Below are 20,623 nucleotides of genomic sequence, written 5' to 3'. Positions count from 1 at the left end.
TCTGTCAAGAGGGGGCAAAATTAGAGGGGGTCCCAAATTATTTTAAAGGCTTATAAATGGGGTGCCATTTAACAAATCTACACAAAGGTGTGCAAAAACATTATAGATCTAGATAGACATGTTTTGCAATGTTTAGTGGGATTTTGTCAGGAGGGGGCAAAATTATTTTTATTAGTACAACTTAACCATAACGACCCTTTAACAAAGTTTTTTCAGTGATCTAAATAACAGTGAACGTTTCTGGTATTATGCAGAGTAAGATGTATTTGAAGATTAAAGTACAGCAGAGGGTGTTCTGTGTGGAGGCCAGTTAAAGACCTGATCATTTCTGTTTTCGACAGTAGAAGGCCATCATTTTACTCTCAGCACCTCTTGCTGACGAGAGCATTCCAACTGTGGCATAGTATAACAACCTGGTGACGGCATGCCTGACCGCAGGTTGTCTTTAATTCATGAGAAAATCATGCAGCACAGACATCTTCTCAAATTGGCCTTGCTGTCTTCATGGACCAGCAGCCGGAACTATAAGTAAACGGTTAAATGTAATAATGTCCCCGCAAAAATGTCTCCTGACAAAAAAGTCGCAGTTTTTTACAGAGACATTATTACATTGAACATGAGGGGGACAGCCCGGCAAACCCGATGTTTCTCTTTTTTTTTTTCTTTTTTTTTAACAAGGGGAGCAGGGGACCTCCCTGCAACTCGTCCCCATACATAATGTCACCATATATTATGTCGCCAATGGCTTTTCCCGGCAACATTATGCATGGGGACGTTATTACTTGATACCAAGTAAACGTGGTGACCAACAAAGAAGCACAATTGACTCACTAAGGCAGCACTGTACCTCCTATCACTGTTGCCTTGACATGGATACTGACGCCTCAGAAACATCAGCCAGTAAGATAGCTCAGCGGGTTGAACGCTCGCTGCTGTGATCTGAGCGTGATCTGCAGGTCGCAGGTTTGAATCCCGGCAAGGCCAACTCAGCCTTTCATCCTTCCGAGGTCGATAAATGAGTACCAATATTGTATGTAAATATGTGCTCTGTAAAGCGCTTTGGATTAAGGCACTATATAAATAACACAGCATTATCATTATCCTGGCACACCTGCAATCTGTCATATTAGCACTATAACTCCTCGATGAATGGGCACATCAATGTGCTTACCATGTCAGACAATACATTCGAGCTGATTCCAGTGACAGGCACACACTCTCTAACCACGCAATGCACATGAGACAGACCTCTCAACGCCCTTACCTCAGAGCTTTTGACCCATACCAAAAAGTTGAGAAGTGGCATACTTGTCAGTCACCACCATCTTTGTATTCCTTAACATATATATTTCCAATATTTAGAAGAATGGAACAGAACAGGAAATCCACAGCAGAGTTCTCAACATGTAGTAAAAAAAAAACCACTGCAGCGCGTCCTAGTATTTAAATTACAAATGGATCCACAACCAGGAAAAATGATTGTAGAATCTCAAATTGGCCATTTCCAAACACGAAGCAAGGCTTTCCAGCAACATACAAGAGGCTTTAGAAGCAGAATCCGCCATTGACAGGAGACCCAGGCTAGCAGATGATCACATGGACAGGGTTGGCCGGAAGCCCCAGGCATTCATTTTCACCAATGGCAAGTGTGGAAATTGTGGGCCTCGTTATTAGTTTGGTGGTAGTGGTAAAACAGATGGCGTGATGTTTTACCACTCCACACAATGAAGGGTTTTCTCACCACTATAAAAAACAAACCTGCTAGGTTGCAAGTGGCGTTGTTACCGCCACTTATAATGGCAGTAATGCGATGGGCATAACTACCACATGCAGTAAATCTGTCCATCTTGTATGAAGTCCAATGTGACGTTTAATTGGTGAATAAGCAGAAAGGTAAATATTGCACAGTATTACCATTACCACAAGTGGTAACAGTAATTTAGTTTGGTGAAAATATCTGAGGTAATACCACCAAACTCGTAAGGAGGCCATATGACTGCCAGTAAAGTGTTGCTCTCTATTACCACAGTAAAATCCCCACCCCACCATCTACTGTCAGTACTATCCGATCACAGCCCAATGCATCGTCTCTAGGACCACTAGGTTCTATGACCAATCTTTAGGACTTGCGGGAGAGAGCAAGAGCCTCCCACCCCCACATTTACTTGATGAAGGGGAATTTACCAGCGTGTCCTCACGGGCGAGAGCTCTGACAGGGAGCGGGGTCTGCAGTCAGTGCAGCTGGACGCTGCCGCAGCGAGCAGCGCCATCTCTCCTGCAGTTGCCCCACTATAGCCCAGGGAGCCGCATTTAAAGCACAGCCTCAAGTCTAACGTAGGCCTTTTGCAAGATTTAAGATCATGCTGACTTCTGAGAGGAGACACTCATTAACTGTAATGTTATCCAGCTTTGCATGAATGGTAGGTAATACATGCGTTTATTTTAATGTATAAAGCCATTATGTCGATTACAATGCAGAAGGCCACCCAAAATACATGCCGTGTAAAGGGCAAAAACAGGATGCTACATGTTCTCAATGGCCTGTGAAGTGTCTAACGGTTGTCATGATATAATTGTAGGAACTGCTGCATCGTGTAGACTACAAAGGTTCTTAATTTTCTCTAAATGGGTCTTATCTTCAATTTCTTTAAAGGACAAGAGGCTGGGCCCCCTTTGGATCAAGAGTCTTACGGTAAGTTGAGATGAGAAAGATGTCGACCAGTGATTAACCAGCGCGCACAATGCATGTTCACTTCCAGCAACTTTGAATGAGGCCTCCATGCCAATGCGAATCATGAACGAATAATGCAAACTGTTTAATGTCTAGTTATCTAGTGAACACATTTCCTTTCATTTACTGAGTTTGTATCTGTCAGGGTCGAGCCCTGGTATGCAGTGGTCAACGTGTACAAAAAGAAGTAGTGCAACTATGTTCCCTGCTGGCCTGTCCCCACTCCCTACAAACCCCATTGCCACGCCCCCTCCTACGCGAAAGACAAACCCCTAAAAAAAAGGCTGCTGTTTAAGGGAACGTTCAGTGCACGGAAGTGCAAGTTTCAACTCCTTCCTACACTTTTATTTTAAAACAAAACCTTTCCGGAGGCGTTTCTTATTAAAATAAAACTATAGGAACAGTAAAAAAAAATTAAAAAGTAGAGGAGCATGGCTCCCAACCTCTCCGCCCACCTTGTCAACTGATCGTAAGGCACAGAGGCACAGTCATAGTAGTGCCAGGGGCAGAGGGCTGACTGAGGGTGGGGGGAGTCCTCGACCTGAATCTCCTTTTAAACCCTGACGTGCCCCATCCTACAGACAGCGAGTTAGTGAAATAGTATTGACTGATCACCCAATAAGAGTCCTGTGCTCCCCATGATGCCAAGATGTGCCTCCCCCTCTGCCTAGTGTAGAGCCAGGCATCACATTCGGGGTGCAGCACAGGGGTGCAGCATACTCCTGCATCTTTGTACTGGTGATTCAAAAACAAATCTCTTCATTTAAAAGAATGGCTTTTTGTGAGCTCTTACAACACGAATCTGTCTATGTACATGATGTGTGAGAACTTAATTGAACCCATCAAGGATAAGGTGGGGAACGAGGGCCAAACCCATGTGAGCAAATTCATTCCCTGCATGAAGCTCTTTATGCATCATATTGTACGTGTGTAGACTCGGGTGTTCATCTGTGATACATGTGTTCAACAATATTGGAGAATATGGGCCTCATTACGACCCAGGCGCTAATGGGTTAACGGCGCCGTAAAAGGCTGCAGCGCTGTTAACCTATTAGCCCCTAATTACGAGGTCCCTTTGCGGGACCCGACCTTAACGGCTGGTGTAGACCAGCCGTTAAAGTAGGGACCCGCAAAGGGACCTTGGTGCTAATTACGGTGCTGCAATTTGCAGCACCGTACTTAGCGCCTTCCCCATTCCCATTGAGCCCTATGGGGCAAAAATGGGAATGGGGAAGGGCCATGGAGGAAGGGGGAATTACCGCCCGCCAACCTTTTAATGGGGTGGTAATTCCCCCTTTCTCCATGGCGGAGTCGGTAACTTGGCATGGACCATGGTGCTAATAGCACCATGTTCTTCCACCAGGGTCGTAATGAGGCCCTATATCTTTAATCACAATTAGCACCGCGAGGCGTGTGGGGGGGCAGGGGACGTCCAACTATGTCAGGGAGCTGGGAACGCGGCTTTACCTAATGGTAAATCACTCATCTGAACAGCTGGAGGTTGCCGTTTTCCTTGCCCGGCAGAAAATAAGTCATCCTGTGCAACCTGCCCCCAACCCCAATTTCCATCTCTCCCAACAACTCAACCTCGCACCCCAACTCCTGGACCACTTACCTGACGCTGCTGCAGGGTCAATTGCGGATACTGAAATGCTCAGTGTTCTGGGGCTTCCCAGACGTGCCAGTGGTTGCAGTGGAAAGGGAGAAGTTACTACGTGTAATGCCCTTCTCCCTTGGCCAAGGAGGCCAGGTTGTTTTTTTTTTTGTTTTTTTGTTGTTGGGAAACGGCAACCACTCAGTTTTTCAAATTAACAAAAAAACTATTACCATCCAGTATGAATGCTGGGATGCCAATAGAAATAAACCGCTCTGGACAGGAGTCACTACTGGTCTGTTAATGCCTCAGGGATCATGTTAAGGCCCTTGCTAGGCCTGTAACTCACTCCTTGGCATTTACCTGACCAAGTAAGGCCCCCATCTGTCCGTTTTTTTTGTTGTTGCTTAAATATAACATCCAGGTGGTCCACAACCTTATCTTGAATTACCAGCAAATATCCTCCCAGTTGGTATGTGAAATGTATGGATAACATATTCTATAGCCATTAGCAAAAGCTGTATTAACCAAGCAAAGGCTTCACACACACCAAACTGCAACTAATTTGACGATGATGTTGTAAATACACTGAGATTTTCATATGGTCAATTATTGGATTGAATACTGCTGCACACCTGATCCCTCACCAACTGGTTCCTGCACATCTCTGATCGGATAACTGCCACACGCAGCATAATCCCAAGTGCAACAGTAGCCATACTCTTAGTCTCTAAACTTACATTGTTAAAATGTCAAACTCACATTGAGGGGCACAAATAAGACCTGTGCTTCTCCCAACCATGGCTATCGGCCACTGCATCTCCCTTTCATGCTGATGGCCAGATCACATTTTGTACACTTGGGAATTTTTTAGGGCCCATCTTGCACATAGACATACTTCCACACAATGTGGTTCAGCTGATTATTTATAACTGTCTGGGAATGTCAAGAATGTTCACCAGGTTGTAGAGTAGAGGAAAGACTCTATTCCTAAAATATGAAAAGAATCTCTCTTTCAGCCCTCCTTTGCTCACCTATTCATAGTCACTAAAGACCAATGCAGGCCAGGCTCCAGGGGGTGAAGAGGGGTACATATCATACTGTGTAACACATATTGCAATGAATCACTGTAAGTACTTTATATCTCTGATAGGTGGATAAAGTGGTTACAGGCTAAAGGAATGTTTTTCAGTGATCAGAAGTCGCTGTAAGATATAGCAAGAACTTACTTTTTACATAGGTTGTTTATGATGTCAAGATGGTTGGGTGTTTGAATCTCCCTTACACAGTACATGAATCCTTTCTAAACTTCTTCCTGGTTTCAACCGGAGGTGACTATTCACCCTTTTGTCCTTTCCTGGGTTACTCCCCACATGACCTTTCACTCTCCAAGTCTACTTCCTGGGTATCTGTTTTATATTTTCCTTCTCCTTGGTCAAGGCATCCGCGTGCTCTTCATCTGATTCCTCCTTGGATGTGTTCTCTTTCCGCATGATCAGGGTAACTGTCCTTCTTTCTCTGCCCTCTCCTTGTGTGCTGTCTCTTTCTCCTTGACCTGGGATTACCCACTTCCTTTGCCTGGCTAGGGCCGTTGCCTTCTTGATCTGCCATCCCATTCGTCAGGGCCTCAATTGTCACCTTCTCTGCATTTTCCCGGATGGGGGAAAACCACCCATGTTTCCTCTGCCATCATCGGGTATCAAATGGGAGAAGACTGCAAGTGTCCCTTGATTTTCCTCACCATGCTCTTGAAAGGTACTCTGTGGGGTTTGTGGGCCCTGTCTATAGTCTTACTGCTGCTTAATACATAAGTGCTAGTCCGGTCCAGGTTTTCTCTGCTGTCGAAGTGTGTAGTTATGGAAATGTAGTTGAAAGATTATAATGTATTATGGAGTATGCACATACTACAGTATTGATTTTGTTCATGAGATATTCGTACCATATTGGGAACTATTTTACATCACACAAATACTGATTTTTAATTGTTAAAACATGTGTATCTTTATAAATAGAAAATAATTGACCAAACATAGTCAATCCTGTCTTCCAAATCATCACCTCATTAAGCCAACAGATGTTTCAATCCTAGACTAGAGCATCTTCAGTACCTATGCGTCTTATAAGTCATACATCAAGCAAGTCACAAAACAACCCATTCTAGCCACAAACCAATAACCATGCATACACGAAAAATAAATGGTTATGGTAAAATAAAGTAAAATAAAATATAGATATTCGTTGTGTGTAAAACATGATAACATTAGGACATCAACCCATAACAAAAATGTTAAGTAATAATGCAATTATGAGGTTAAGTGTGATGATAAAGGAAAAGAAAAAACAAAAAGTAAATATGTTAAAATACGATTAAAAATGTTGATGTCATTCATTGATAAATATGAATGATCTCAATAATGTGAATATTTCCATCTGGTAAATTGGAGTCTATTGATAGCACAACTGAATAAATGAATGGCCTAGTCTGTTATATCGTTTTCTTGTAAATGCCCCTATGTTCAAAAGAAATCTAAGCTTCTCTCTATTGGTATTGGTCCTCCTCATAGAGAGTGGTCATCGATAAAGTTAATTTCAAACAGAAATGTTATACAACTTCAGCAATCAAAGGGTTCCATGTGATATTTTTGCCCCAAAAATATCGCGATGCAAAAATATCGCCATATTTTTGCGGCGAAAATAACACATGGACCCTGCGGGGGACACCCCCGCAATCCCTGCATCATTTTTTGAATGTGCGGGGGACACCCCCGCAACCCCTGCACCTAATATTTTCGCCACCAAAAATATCGCCTATGGCCGTTCCTGATGACCATATGTATGGCGATATTTTTGCTGGCGAAAATATTACGTGATACCAATCAAAGAGAGACAAGACATTCATAGGGAAAAAAGTACTTACATAATAGCTGGAGTGATGACTTTGATGGCCAGCGAGAGAACATTACAATGGGATGGGAGCAAGTTATTAGAGGGATTGGAAGTGGGAGGAGGCAGGGATGAGCTCGGGACTGATTATGAAGCCACAAGGAGCGCAGAATTTGAGAGGTAGTGTATAGTGTATAGTAAAATGCATTCACAGAGGTAGTGGGAGCAAGAGGCAGCGATTTTCCATGGAGAGCCATAAAACATGTTAATGGTAGTTTGATGAATCCAACACAGTAACCTCCTCCCATGTGGTCAGAGTACTGCAGTCGCTATCTGATCCTGGCGCAGGGGAAGTCTTTATGAGGGAGCATTACATGGGAGGATATATCCTCTAGGGAGATGTCATGGCTTCATTGGATGAGATATGGTATCCCCCATTTGCCCATGAAGAAAACCCCTTGATATCCAAAACCCTAATGGCGTATTGACATGCAGCTATACCCCCTTTTAGGGAAAATAGAGAAACATTTTCCCAAAACCCTGTTGACCAAACTTTCATCCCTGCACTAAAGGGTAAATACTCAAGACTGTCTTTTCCAGTTCTAATTATCATCCATATAGAACTGGCTCATGATTTGGCATCATTGCAAGTCATTTCCCAAATAATCTGCATCAGTTTACATCAATTGACTCCATCTCTCACAATTACCCAAGTACTGGGACGAGCAGGAAAAATAGAATGATATAGAGCGGAAAGAGCATGAAGCTCAATGAATTTGCTAGCAATTTTCAGAATGCACCTGTGCGCGGGACATTTAACGATCGAAAACCAACTGCAAGAGACTGCTGCTGGGAGATGTCGTCCCACCTCTCTGCGAAGTTTGGGAACCAAAGGACCAAGTGGTGTGCGGAGCCGAGGGGGACACCAACAGAGAGGCAGAGGCACTCTAGCAGGACGTGCTGCAGACACGCCAGGAGCCAAGTGCAGACTCCTGGGCATTCAGAAGCGGGATAAGGCAGCGTTTCACAAACTGGGACATGAATCAAAACGGGTGTGGTGGAGCGAAGTCGCGAGAGAAGCCGGAACGGCGTGAAAGCATTCCTGAGTGTAAAGCGGGTGGCAAAGCTTGGCTGATTAAGCGCAAATGGGACCAGAGACACCACACAGAGCTGGTGAGTCGACCCGAGCAAAGCAGAGACCCCGGGGCGTTTCGTCGGCTGTGCCAATTACAAACTATGAACCATAATAGCTACAGAAACAGAGACATTAAAGAGACTGATTGTAAATCAAGGAAACCTACTACGAATATAGACCCCAGCCATATATGAATGTATGAAATGCAAATATGGGGGGAACCCAGAGTGAATGCTGAATTAATCAAATGTACAATATCCAAGAAGATATATGCAATTGTGGAAGTGAAAGAGGAATATAAGAAGTCCTGGCAGTGGAGTATACCAGGCAGTCACAAGTGCCTAAGAAGTCCTGGCAGGGGAGTATACCAGGCAGTCACAAGTAATATATACTATGCAGTAGCAAACCTACAGGAAGTCCCAAGAAAGGATATGAAACTGTGTTTGCTGAATGGGAAAGAACCTTTGCAAGATTGTTGTGAATCAAGAAAGATACAAGTACTGTTAGACCAAGAATTGTTGGCATTAAGGAAAAATGCAGGGGAAGGGAATCACACTCTGGAACAAAAGGTCTGTTTTACCTTGGAGAACTTTTATGTTGGCACTGTTCTATTTTGCTTTGTGAACTATTTTTGCAATCACCATGTTAAAGACATTCCTTTGTTCACCTTATAGTTTGATTTGAAATGTGAGGGACAGGATAGAATGTTTGGACACAAGGACAGTTTTGATTTTGACATCCAGATACAGACGGATCCTTAGTTTTTGGTTTTGGGTAGGGACATTCCTCTTAGAGCAGGTTCAGTGAGGCCTTTTCCCAACCTTCTTTGTGTTAATAAAATTCTTTAGCCAACATTTGACAACTCTGTGTCCGACTTTCATTTCTGACTCCTCAAAGTAGGTTGAAAAGAGTGTCAAAATGTTTCTGACTTTCTTGATGGAAGCAAAAGAGTAGAGGGGTAGACCAAGAAGTTAGCTCACGCAGTAGTCCGGTTTGCTGAGCAGAAGCATAGAGAGAAGGGTTTTACTTGAGTGGTGCATGAAGTGTGGGCAGATTCTTATATTATGTAGGAGGTTGACCCTGGCTTCAGTGACGGTGACCATGATGAATGGGTAGGATTTCAGGTCACTGAAAACAAGAACTCCACGGTTGCAAGCCATGGAATGAGGGAAAGAGTTTGAGGGTGGGGTTGGCATTTCAGGCAGACAGAATGATTACTTCCATTTTAGAAGAGTTTAGCATTAAGCAGCATTGAGCCATTCTGTGGCAGATGGTGGTTAGTCAGTTGATTATGTGTTCTCTGAGATTGGGAATGAGAAGGATATCTGAGTATTGCCAGCAAAGAGACGCTAATTAAAGGAAATAAATGGCTTTGCTGAGGGAGCAGGTGTTTACGGAGAAGAGTAGGCCTTGGACTAATCCTTGACAAGCACCCATGGTAAGGGGTTTTGCATAGGAGGAGCTGAAGTACCGTGAGTTGTAGAAGGAACGGTCAGTGAGACTGGAGGACCGACTATCGAGTAGAATGTCCTTGAAGCCATTTTAATGATGGAGGTATGATCCACACTGTCATAGGCAGCAGCAAGCTATAGAAAAATGAGACTGGAGGAGAAGTGAGGGTGCTGGGCAGTGTAAGAGATTTGGCAGCATGGCTGAATGCAGTGTTGGTGGCGTGTTTGGGGTGGAATTGAGATTGGAGTGTGTTAGCAAGTGAGTGTACCTCAAGATAGTTGAAGACATTCTTCTTGAAGATTTTAGAGTGGTCCAGACCGGGGGGCGGAGACAGATCTGTAGCATATGGGGTTGTTGGGGTCCGCACTTGATTTCTTTACGAGAGGTAGGACTGTGGCTCTGTTATAACAGGCAGCGAAGATACCAGATTCTGTAACAGCAGCCTATTTATTTTATCCTGTCTTAAGCTGGGTTTTTTAACATTCTTTTTTTTATTGGCATCGTTGAAAGCCAGGATGAATAAAATGTAATTGAAATGAAATGCATTAGCAGATTTTTAAATATGTTCTGTCTTTTGCATTTCCCTCTGTCCCACTCTCCCCTGTGGTACTTGCTGGATAATTGCCTGGTCTGCGGGATGAAAGGTTTGCACTGATGAAGGTCAACGTTCTTCCAGTTGCTCATGGCAACCTATGTGACTCACCAAGTCCATCAACATTCACGTTTAGAAGACATGCAATGTATTGCTGGAAACTAGTCAGACATTATTTAGAGATGAATGTATGTTATGATAAAGAATCTCACTATAGCTTGTGTGGCAGACAGCTGTTGTATACTAATGAGCATAGGCATCTTAAGTACATTCAGAGAAATGTACAGGAATTGCAGACGTGCACATATGCAAATTCCCATTCCATCTGTGCACGTGTAGAATGCGGGTTTATCGTTGGATTGCCAGCCTTTCGAATGGCCTCGGATTATTGGGGTACCCCCATACTTGTGTGCAAGAAGTGACATATCACGTTAGAGAGATGTTCCAAATCAGAGCATTCCAGTCTCGGTGGCTAGCCCAAGTGCTCGCCTCAGATTTGAGACCATCTTGCACTTTGCAAGTGGCCGACTCAGCTCTTCATCTTTCTACTATAAATTGAGTGCAACTAAATTAGGAAATTGCAACCCTCATTATAACAGCGATTGGGAGTGAGAGGAATCTGACATGAAGAACTATAAAAGTACACAAAAAATACTAATAATAATCCAAAAAGTACGGAGGTGCTCCAGCCTTCTTCAGTCCTTTTTCAAGATGGAAATCGTCTTGTGCATTGTTTTATTTAATCTGGTCTAAGGTAACGAGGGCTACCTGCATACATCTGAGCCATGTGGCATATTGCATGCCCTAAAAGCATTTCACTGACTCTAAGATAACCAGGGCATTTTAGTTCAGGCGTGAGCAACATGATCGAAATCTATGAATACTTCCAGAACATGTCCCTTCACTACATATCCAGGACATTAAGTCATCTTAAATTTAAATTGAGGTGGGTCACAAAGGGGGCTAAGTCTATCTGAGTACATGTTCCTTATGTTTGGACTGGTCCTGGAATCAATGTAAGTGCCTTATCCCGACACACATGATTTTCGATGATATAGGAAATGGCACTGTAAATAAAGGCGGTCTCCCCCTGTTCAGTTTTAGGAATGACACTCTCTGCTTTGGAAGGAACAGCCTCCGAAGGGCCTATCACCAGTCCCCCACTCCTCTATCAACTCATCAGCATGATGGACATAGTGCTTAATAGAGATTCCAGGAGCGTATTTGATATCTGTGTACTCTAAAGTGTCCACAATCTACACTTCGGACCTACACCGGTATACCCTCATTGCCTTCTGGAGATAAAACAACTGGGACGGTATGCCCAGACGTGCGTTCCGAGCCTGCTGGGCCTAGAGACCCAGGCTACTGTTCAGTGATGATGCCCAATGAGGCAGAAGCATGTCTGGGGATGCTTGTGGTCTCGTGCAGAAGGGATGTGACCTAGCAGTTCGGGTTCGCCTGCCCCTTTGGGGTGGGACCAAGGCTGATTTACATATGGTCTTTCCCCTTTCTGAAATGGCTTGGCAGGCTGAAGAACGATGGTCAGGAGGGTTGCCCAGAGCAATGCCAGAGGTTAGGATTAATTCCAAACCTTCCAGCCATCACCTCTTTCATTTTGCATAAAACAATAAGAAGCATGGCTAATCTGTAGTAGTCAGATGTTTTTGGGAAACCCGACAGCACAGACGTTCTCTAGTGAACTGTATAGACAGGAAAGGCATGCAAAGCCTAGGCGAGATCTCATTACTGGGCGAGGCTTTTATGTTGTTATGAATACACAGTTAAACTTGATTATTTTTCACAATGTTTGAATGTCCAGGGCAAGGTGCATTTTGTGAGATTTCTTTTAACATATCATTTTGGCTTTCAGTGTTTGTTTCATGTGCAAAATGGTTGCTTTTACGTGCAGGCCAGAAAAGTGGGGTCCATCAAAGGAATCATTTAAGGAGTCTAGGGTTCCTTTACAGGTGCTATAAATAGTAAATACGTACTGAGACCTGTCAAAGATAAGGTTGTATACGAATTGACCGAATGACAATTGACCTTCTCTGCAATTGACTGAATTTTAAAGGTCAATTAGTACATATAGAAACCCCCCGTAACCCTCCCACCCAATCCAAACCCCCCCTCAACCGCCACGCAAACCCCTTGTATTATTTATAATACAAAACCAACCCAATCTATACATACAAAAATGAAAGGTCAATTGTGCAAAAGGTCAATTAGGACCATTAAAATTTAACCATTTAGGTCATTCGGTCAGTTGTGCTCGGTCAATTTGGGTAATACCAAAAATAATGCTCAGAACTTGAAGCGTGTTTGCAATCCCCTTGTGTTATATCACTGACTATGAGCATTTCCTTTCTGGCTGCTATGGATAGAGAGGCTGTTAGTAGACCAAGCCACTACCTGTTGAGGGTTTGCAAGTCCAACATCACCCAGGTCACTGGCAAGGTGTTGGTTAGTTGGGAGTGCTGGCTTCAGCAAGGCTTTGGTCTGTTCAGAGGCTTTCAGGGAACTGGATGAGAAGTTAAGCCAGCTAGCAGTGTAACATCACACAAGTGTGCTGTTTGTGTTGCATCGAGAGTGTGTAGAGATGTTGTAGTGACAGCATAACTTGAATTATGCTCCTGCAAGTCCTTTATCAGTCGAGTATAGGATCTCTCTATGGGGGGTGGGCTTGATATTGGAAGAATTCCTTGGGGCAGTTGCATCTGTTTCGATTTAAGCTGTTAAGTATGCATTTATGGGTTTTCATCTTGCCTTGGTGGGACTCTTTGGTGGTGTGTTCGTGGTTTAGAAGCCTAAGACCTCTATTTAGTGGTTCGCACGAGCTCCGTTGCACCAACCTCACCAGGCACGGCTGATTTAAAGTCAGAGCTTCTGCCAGCTTTGCTCTTAATAGGACCACCTCATGTCCCCCTGCTCCTCAGTTTTATTAAACCCACTGCCAGAGCTGCTGCTAAAAGTTATCTAAGGCACATCTAAGAGCTGTTGGGCACCCCTCTCTCACCAGCCTCACAGGAATTGGGGATCCGTTAAGCGGTATTTCTTGTGATCGGCCAGGCATGCACAGCCAAACAAAGGGAATTACAAGGCCTTGGGGCGGAGGCCCACAGCCTGGGAGGATGGTGGTAGGGGACAGCCCTTTTCCAGGCACTTCACTCAGGCAGATTATTGCCTCTGGGCTGCTGTAGTCGACCTGGTTGCAAAATCGGTGGCAGTCTACCTCACATCCTCGTGGCTGGGTGGTGGAGCGGAGACCAGAAATAGGGGCCATGGAGGAGTTTGCCATTTTCCTTTGGGCATGTGCAAAGCTTTCAGACCTGCGGTCTCCTGAGAAGCAGAGCAATTGGTTCATGTTTGTTTATGATTTAAGCTTTGCCTGCGTAGCTGTGCTATTTCCTACAGTGATGTGGCAGAAGAAAGAGAGGGGATCTGCCTCTAGATCTTCATTAGGCTTAAGGCAGGAGGCAAATGTTTATGTGCATTTTTTTATATCTGATGTTTCATTCTTGATTTTTGTGTCATCCAGTGGTTTTCATCTTTGATGGGATCCTTGGCCACAAAGCGGACAGGACTGGCAATGAGAATGCTCAATGTGAAGACGATGAATTGTTTGCAGTGTAGAATTAAGTCAAATGTTGAGATACAGAAGTTGGCAGGCTAGAGAGATCAGCTCAGTGTACATTAGGTTCAGGTCGACAAAGGGTTTGCAATTGTGTCAAAAAAGTTGTTTAAGACCTATACATTGATCTAGAATTAGGTTATGTTCGATTGTGGACGCTGGTATTCATGTTGCTATAATTACATGTGGGATTTCTAATTTGAGTAGCAAGATATTCACTGATGGCAGGGAATTCAGATCCGATTTGTGTGCAGGGGAGTATGTTTCTGTGGAGGTGCCTCTGTAATCTCTTTGATCTTCATTGTGGTGAAGGATCTTGGAGAACACAATTTAGTGTGGCGGCTTTAACAGATTGTGTTAGGCTACACATACTTCTAAAGTGCACGTTCACCATGGGGTCACCTGGCTATGGGTCCACGTGAAGAAAAGGGTGGGTAAGGACTACAATGCATAGGAGAAGAGATGAGTTTTAAGGTGACAGCTGGAAAACATATGATGAGAAATAGTGATAAGGTGGAATGGATGCCTGTACCATCCATGGGCAGCAAGTACAAGAAAAGTTTGGATGCCAGTTCAAGAGTGACCGAATTTAAGATCCTGAAAAAAGTGGACCTGAGAAGAGCAGAGAGTCTGAGACATAGTGTATTTTCATGAACCGGATGTTAATAACATAGGGCCACTTTCATAGGAGCAGCAACAAGCTACATAAAGACTCTCAAAATCAATTCTTGAGCTGATGGGGAGAGAAGGTTTGGGGTGTCATCATGATGTTTTTGGTGTTGGTGTCCTACTCGACTGCCACATTCTGGATTAGTGGGAGAAGATGGATTGTGTCGGTGGGAAAGTGAGATAAAGAAAATAGCAATAATCAAACGGACTGCACGAGTGCCGTGAGAATGGAAATGTAACCAGGTTGAGTGAGGAAATTGGGACAAGACAATGCACTTTGAGTTGAGAACAGCAAAGATGAAGCAATTGTACTGATCTGCGGGATAATGAGATTTGATCATCATGTTAGAAATAGGTGGGCTGCATGCTGGGAGAGACAGGAACTGCATGAGAGGGGGCCACTGAGTTGGAAGACCTCCTAAAACCATGACCTTTGACTCCTCCAAGTGTAGTTTTAAAGAGTTGTTGATCATACAGGAGGGGAGCTGTCACCCATACATTTTCTTTAATGCAGATGGGTGGGAAGTTAGTGACACTGCTGAGGTGAACCAGTAGATGATGATGTCAGCATATGCAAAGAATGAAAAAGCATGCAATCTGACGATTGACACAAAGGGTTGGACATAGAGGTTGAAGAGGATGGGGAAGCAAAGAGTCAGGGGCTGCGGGGAGGGTTTAGAGCAGTGGTCTTCAAACTTTTTTGGCCAGGGCCCCCCTGAGCAAAATTTGGGCAGGTCGGGACCCCCCAGAAATGCCAAATGGACAGTATATATTGCGCGCCGTCACCTGCTCCCATCAAAGTCGCTGGGCTCCCTCATCCCACTCCTACCCAGTCGCTGGTCTCTCCCCACCCCATCACACACCCAGGGCTCTCCCCACTCTGCTCCCATCACTATCCCATGGTTCCCGCCCATTGTGCTCCCACCATAGTCCCTCGGTTCCCCCATCCCGTTCCCAACACAGTCTGAGGGCCAGTGGCGGCTGGTGAATCTTTTTTAAGTGGAGGGGCATTAAGGGGAGGTTCGGGGGGGTTTCCCCCTGTGAATTTTTTTTAAAATAATAGGTTAAAATGTTGCATTGTAGAGCATACTTTTAACAAAAAATGGGTAAATAGCCAAACAGTTTGCAATTGTTGCTGGGAGTCCAGGGGGCAGGCATTGATATTTTATTTCTATCGCGCTCGTACACAAGTGTTTCAGAGCGTGACAAGGCAAGGGAGGGGAACAGAGGAGAATAAAACAGCGATCTTACTAGGCCCAGTGACATTGAGAACGCGCAAGTGTGAGGGGAAAAGTGCATGGAAGGGGGGAGAAGTGGAAAGTGCGAAGCAGAGGAGAAACAGATAAATAACAATAAATAAATAATAAAGGCAACAAACAGTGGTAGTGCAGCCAGCAATTTGCAAGTGCTACGTTTAAGGCAGCAGACAGGGTAGGTCTGATAAGTGCAGGAAGAAAGATGGTTCTCCTCAAGTTTTAGAGTGGCAGGGCGCTGTTCCAGAGGGAGGCCCCAGCCGAAGACGGAGATCTACCCCCAGCTCGTTTCTTTGATAAACGACTGACCCTGAGGGAGTTGGAGGTAGAGGAGTGAAGAGCTCGAGAGGGGAGGTATTTGCGGAGGAATAGCTGAAGGTATTTTGGACCGAGGCCCCAGAAAGCCTTGTGGACAAGGCAGAGGGTTTTGAATGATAGATGTCCGGTAAAAAGATACCATCCCTGTCCCCTGGGCCCCACTGGTCCTAACACATTGAACATGATTATGTGTATATGCAAGGCGCTGCACATTCATACAGCAATCACTCTATCATTCACATGAGCATCCATCACCATACACTCACTCATAACGCATCCATACACATGTTTAAATAAAAACAATGAACATAAACGTACCTTCTGCATTGGCCTGTGTGTGGGTGCTGCTCCAGCTGCTCTGTCCGTATGTGCGAGGAGGCGCAGGAGCTCCCCCTCGGACATACAGACATGCAGTGCCCCAGCCAGCATTTCCAATGAGCTATGCAATGCTGGCGAAGCAAAACGCCCCAGCACTTGCATGGCTCAGTGAGCATGTGCGGCTGGGGAACTAAACTGAACTGTCAAAGGGAAACAGTGTTTCCCTTTGACAGTTCAGCCAGCCCAGGAGCACTCCATTAGCTGGATAAAGCAGCTGAGGGAGTGCTCACTGTTTCACTGGGCTGGCTCCTTAGCTCCTCCATAATGGGTGAGGGGCCACTATGCAGTTAGTAATGTTGACCATTGTTGCTGAATATATCACAATTTACTTACATTTTAACACAAAGCACCCCTTTGGGTACTATTGAAACAGTGGGCTTCATAACTACTCTGGCGGTAGCTGTGCCGGTAAAACCGGCACGGCTGCCACTGGAGTTGCATCCGGGTCTGGCACCCGCGAATGGGCAATTACTAGGTCATGCCGAGTTAGGCGGACATGATAATTGCCCTTTCGAAGGTGCCGGTAGATCCCCATTCCCATTTGAGCCCCATATGGCTCAAATGGGAAGGGGGAGCTCGGATGCACCGGCACCGTTAATAACGGTGCCGGTGCATCCGACGAACTGAGGTCAGACCTGGCGGGGGCTGTCAAGCACCCACGAGCACAACTCTTACTATGGCGGAACGGTAGCAACGGTGCCGGTAGCTTACCAGCACCGTTGTTACTGGTCCGCCATAGTAGTAATGAGGCCCAGTCTGTGACTAAAGGAATGAATATCCATTTACAACTGTGGGCCACTTTTTCATTGTTGCCTGAGACAGTTTCATGCTTCAGCCCGCCCATGTGGGCCACCCCTGCCCATTTCTTCCAATCTAAAAAAAAAAAAAAAAAAAAATCTTTTTTCATGCTGAGCTCTCAGGGCCCCCCTGGGATGCACCCGCGGACCCCTAGGGGGTCGCGACCCACAGTTTGAATACCACTGGTTTAGAGCGAGTGTGTGAAGGGAGGGGGTGTCTTAGCTTGAAGAGGATCTGACAGAAAAGAAATAGTCCAATGAGAGGCTGAGCACCTCAGTGCTGAAGAGAGGCGTGATTGTTGACTATAATCTTGTGATCAGCCATGTTGAAGACTACAGGTATGTCTGTAAGGGCTGTGATCAGTACTGTTCCATTATCAGAATTTGAGTGGAAATGGGCCACTGCTCCTACACAGGCAAATTCCCACCTGAAGGTGATGAAGGAGTTGGTACAGTTCGAGAAATATTTAAATCCGAATGCTTGAAAGGGTTTTCCAGAATGGTGGAAGCACCAGGAAGCATAGAGACAAGTTGAAGTTTGGATGGCACAGCTGTATCAATGAAAGGCTTACTAAGGAAGGGTAAGCCAACATTGGATGTGAACGTGAAGGGAAAAGACACTGAGTTGCGAGAGTTATTAGGAGGTTTGAGGAGTGGGAAAGTTTCAAGATGGGGTTTCAGAGATCTGGTTCAGCAGCGAATCCATGGAGATAGAATCACATCTATGAAGGAGATGAATGGGAAATCATGGGCTTTTCCAGAGGCCAGTCTCTCCCTATTTCAGGAGAAGACTCCTAGTTACTCAATATGCATTATTTAGGAAAACAGTTTACTCTGAAAATTATTCCTAATACATGTTGTATGCTTTTTTTGTGGTCTCCTTGGTTACTGTAGACCAACACCTACTTCCTCTATTCTTTAGTGGCTGCTCTAGCAAACTCTTACTATCAAGGAGGTAACAACACTAACATGACTACTCCACATGAGTCCTTATATTTTCTTCAGTGCTTCTGCATAGGTGATCATTGTCACAAAGGTGACGTTAGAACAGTCTTTTTTTAACCCGATTTATTTTATCCAACAGCATTCTTGACAGCTCATATTTATTAATCTGAAAACTGAAACAGGAAGTTCCAGAATAAAAAACAAAGAAGTGTTTGGCCGTGGGCCAGATAGGAGATACAAAAAGAATGACATCATGTCACAATATAGATCTTCATATTGAATTCCTCCTGCGTGCACGCCCTGAACTTATCTATTGTAATGATACGCAACATGTTTCGACCCTGAAAGGACAAAAGCCTAATTCAGCCCTGCAAGACAACTTGAAACACCTATGACTGCGGGGCATTACCATATGCATGCATACTAACACACACACACACACAGTCCTACCTATATCTACCTCCATGTACAGACGCACATCTCCACAACCCCCCCACACATGCGCCTACATCTAGTCACACCCCCACAACCCCGTCCTCCTTAATCCACCCCACCCCACCCCCCCCCACACACACACACCTCTACCCACTAACACACACAGGCACGCGCGCTGTAACTATTTAATTCCCTTATCTATCCTTTTGGCTGGCATCCACATTTTATATTATTGTTAATCATTCTCGTTGGCCATAGGCTGCGTGTTGACATCATTATGGGACGTGCCCATGGAAGATAAATGCGTCGACGTAGAGTCTTGTGTTCTCGTCGGAAGCCTAAGGGCCACCCTGATTCCCCCCACTGTCATACATTGTAACTAGAAGCCTTTCATCCAGATGGATGATAAACATCCCTCCCTCTATAAACGATATGGTGCTGCATTGTGCAGTGTAGCAGTAAACGAGTGTCATGTTATCAATCCACATGTAACATAATAGAGGCGCAATACTGCTCGCTCTGCCGAATGCCACGCTCCAGCCGCCATCAGACCGTGAAAGGCAAACTTTATGAGCGATGTCACACACTGTAACACAAGAAGTACTAGCGCAGTCCATGTGCGACATAAAGGTATTATAGTGTCTTGCCAACATGGAGTTGCGGAGCCAGGAGAATGCACCTGCATCGTGTAGGGCTCGGATAATATACGGTTATTCTCACATTTCCTTATCAATTGAGCAGTGGCTGATTTTTTATTGTTGGGAGGCTACCATCTGAGGTCTGATTAAGCCACATTCTCACTGTGTATGCATTTGCGGAAGGGAATACAGTGCTGTAAACAGGAATAATGTAGAGAGAACATAGCAGTAAGCCGAGCAATCATGTTTCCAGCGGCTTATCAATCTTGCCTCCGAATGAACGTCAACGGCTAGTGAAGAGACCAGGGTAACATGCGAAGAAGGGCAGATGAGACAGTCAAAATGCAGATATTGCATGTACTCCAACTCACTGCGGTGGGGCGATACTTCTGGAGGCATCAGGAGCTACTTCCGGGATGGGGGGGTTATGTTAAGGAAACATCTACAGCACACGGTCACCCAGGGGTATCATGGCGCTAGAGGGAGGAACAAACCCTTAGTAACAAGCTACAACAGATAGGTCTTGACGGCTTTCCTAAAGGTCAGATGAATAGACAGTTTTTTTTTTTTTTTTTATCTCAACCGGGAGTTCATTCCAAAGCAGAGCTGCTGCTACGGAGAAAGCACGGCCATCTTTTGTTAAGTCTGTCATAAAGCACTGAATCATGGTAGGGTGTTTCATTTTCAGGCAGGAAGTGAATTCCAGAGGTTGGGAGCCAAGTGGCAGAAGTACTGGAGATGGCATGCAGCACCAGGGAGACCAGAAACAACAGAGCGAGTAAGGATGGTTCATGAAAGCACTGTCCTAATGTGGGTGCGGCATTCTTCGGTTCAATACTAGATCTACAATGAAACATGTCATTTTTATGGATACAGAACTGGGCATCCCTCCTGCCTCAGGCGCTCTACTTACAACCAACAGTATACATTAAGGATCTGTTGCAGACACATTCTGTACCCACCGCGGTCGAGCATAGAATTTTCTTACTGGGAGTTAGTGTATGATTTTCAAGAGGAAAATGTCTGATTCTCTTCGGTTTTCATTTTGGGTTCTACGCTGCCTATAATTACTGCAGCCAATAGGTCAAAAGTTCCATGCACGTTGAAGTAGCATACAAAAATAAAAAAACAAAGAGGTGATGGCTGTAAGGTTTAGAATGAATCTTAACCAC

The 20,623-nt window shown here is 44.8% G+C and overlaps 1 protein-coding gene across 2 annotated transcripts in view; it reads left to right on the top strand.

Moving 5' to 3' along the window:
• Positions 1 to 20,623, top strand: part of RPH3A (rabphilin 3A) — a 1,455,977-nt gene that overhangs the window by 865,130 nt on the left and 570,224 nt on the right. For both annotated transcript variants that reach the window (XM_069619488.1, XM_069619489.1), the window contains one exon: positions 2,654 to 2,692. In XM_069619488.1, the coding sequence (XP_069475589.1) occupies positions 2,654 to 2,692 (39 nt within the window). The remainder of the gene's footprint in view (positions 1 to 2,653; positions 2,693 to 20,623) is intronic.

Source organism: Ambystoma mexicanum, chromosome 10 (genome assembly GCF_040938575.1).
Source record: "Ambystoma mexicanum isolate Mex_15411 chromosome 10, UKY_AmexF1_1, whole genome shotgun sequence".
Taxonomy (NCBI): domain Eukaryota; kingdom Metazoa; phylum Chordata; class Amphibia; order Caudata; family Ambystomatidae; genus Ambystoma; species Ambystoma mexicanum.
The sequence above is the reverse complement of the archived record's forward strand: the minus strand, read 5'-3'. Positions and strand labels throughout refer to the sequence as shown.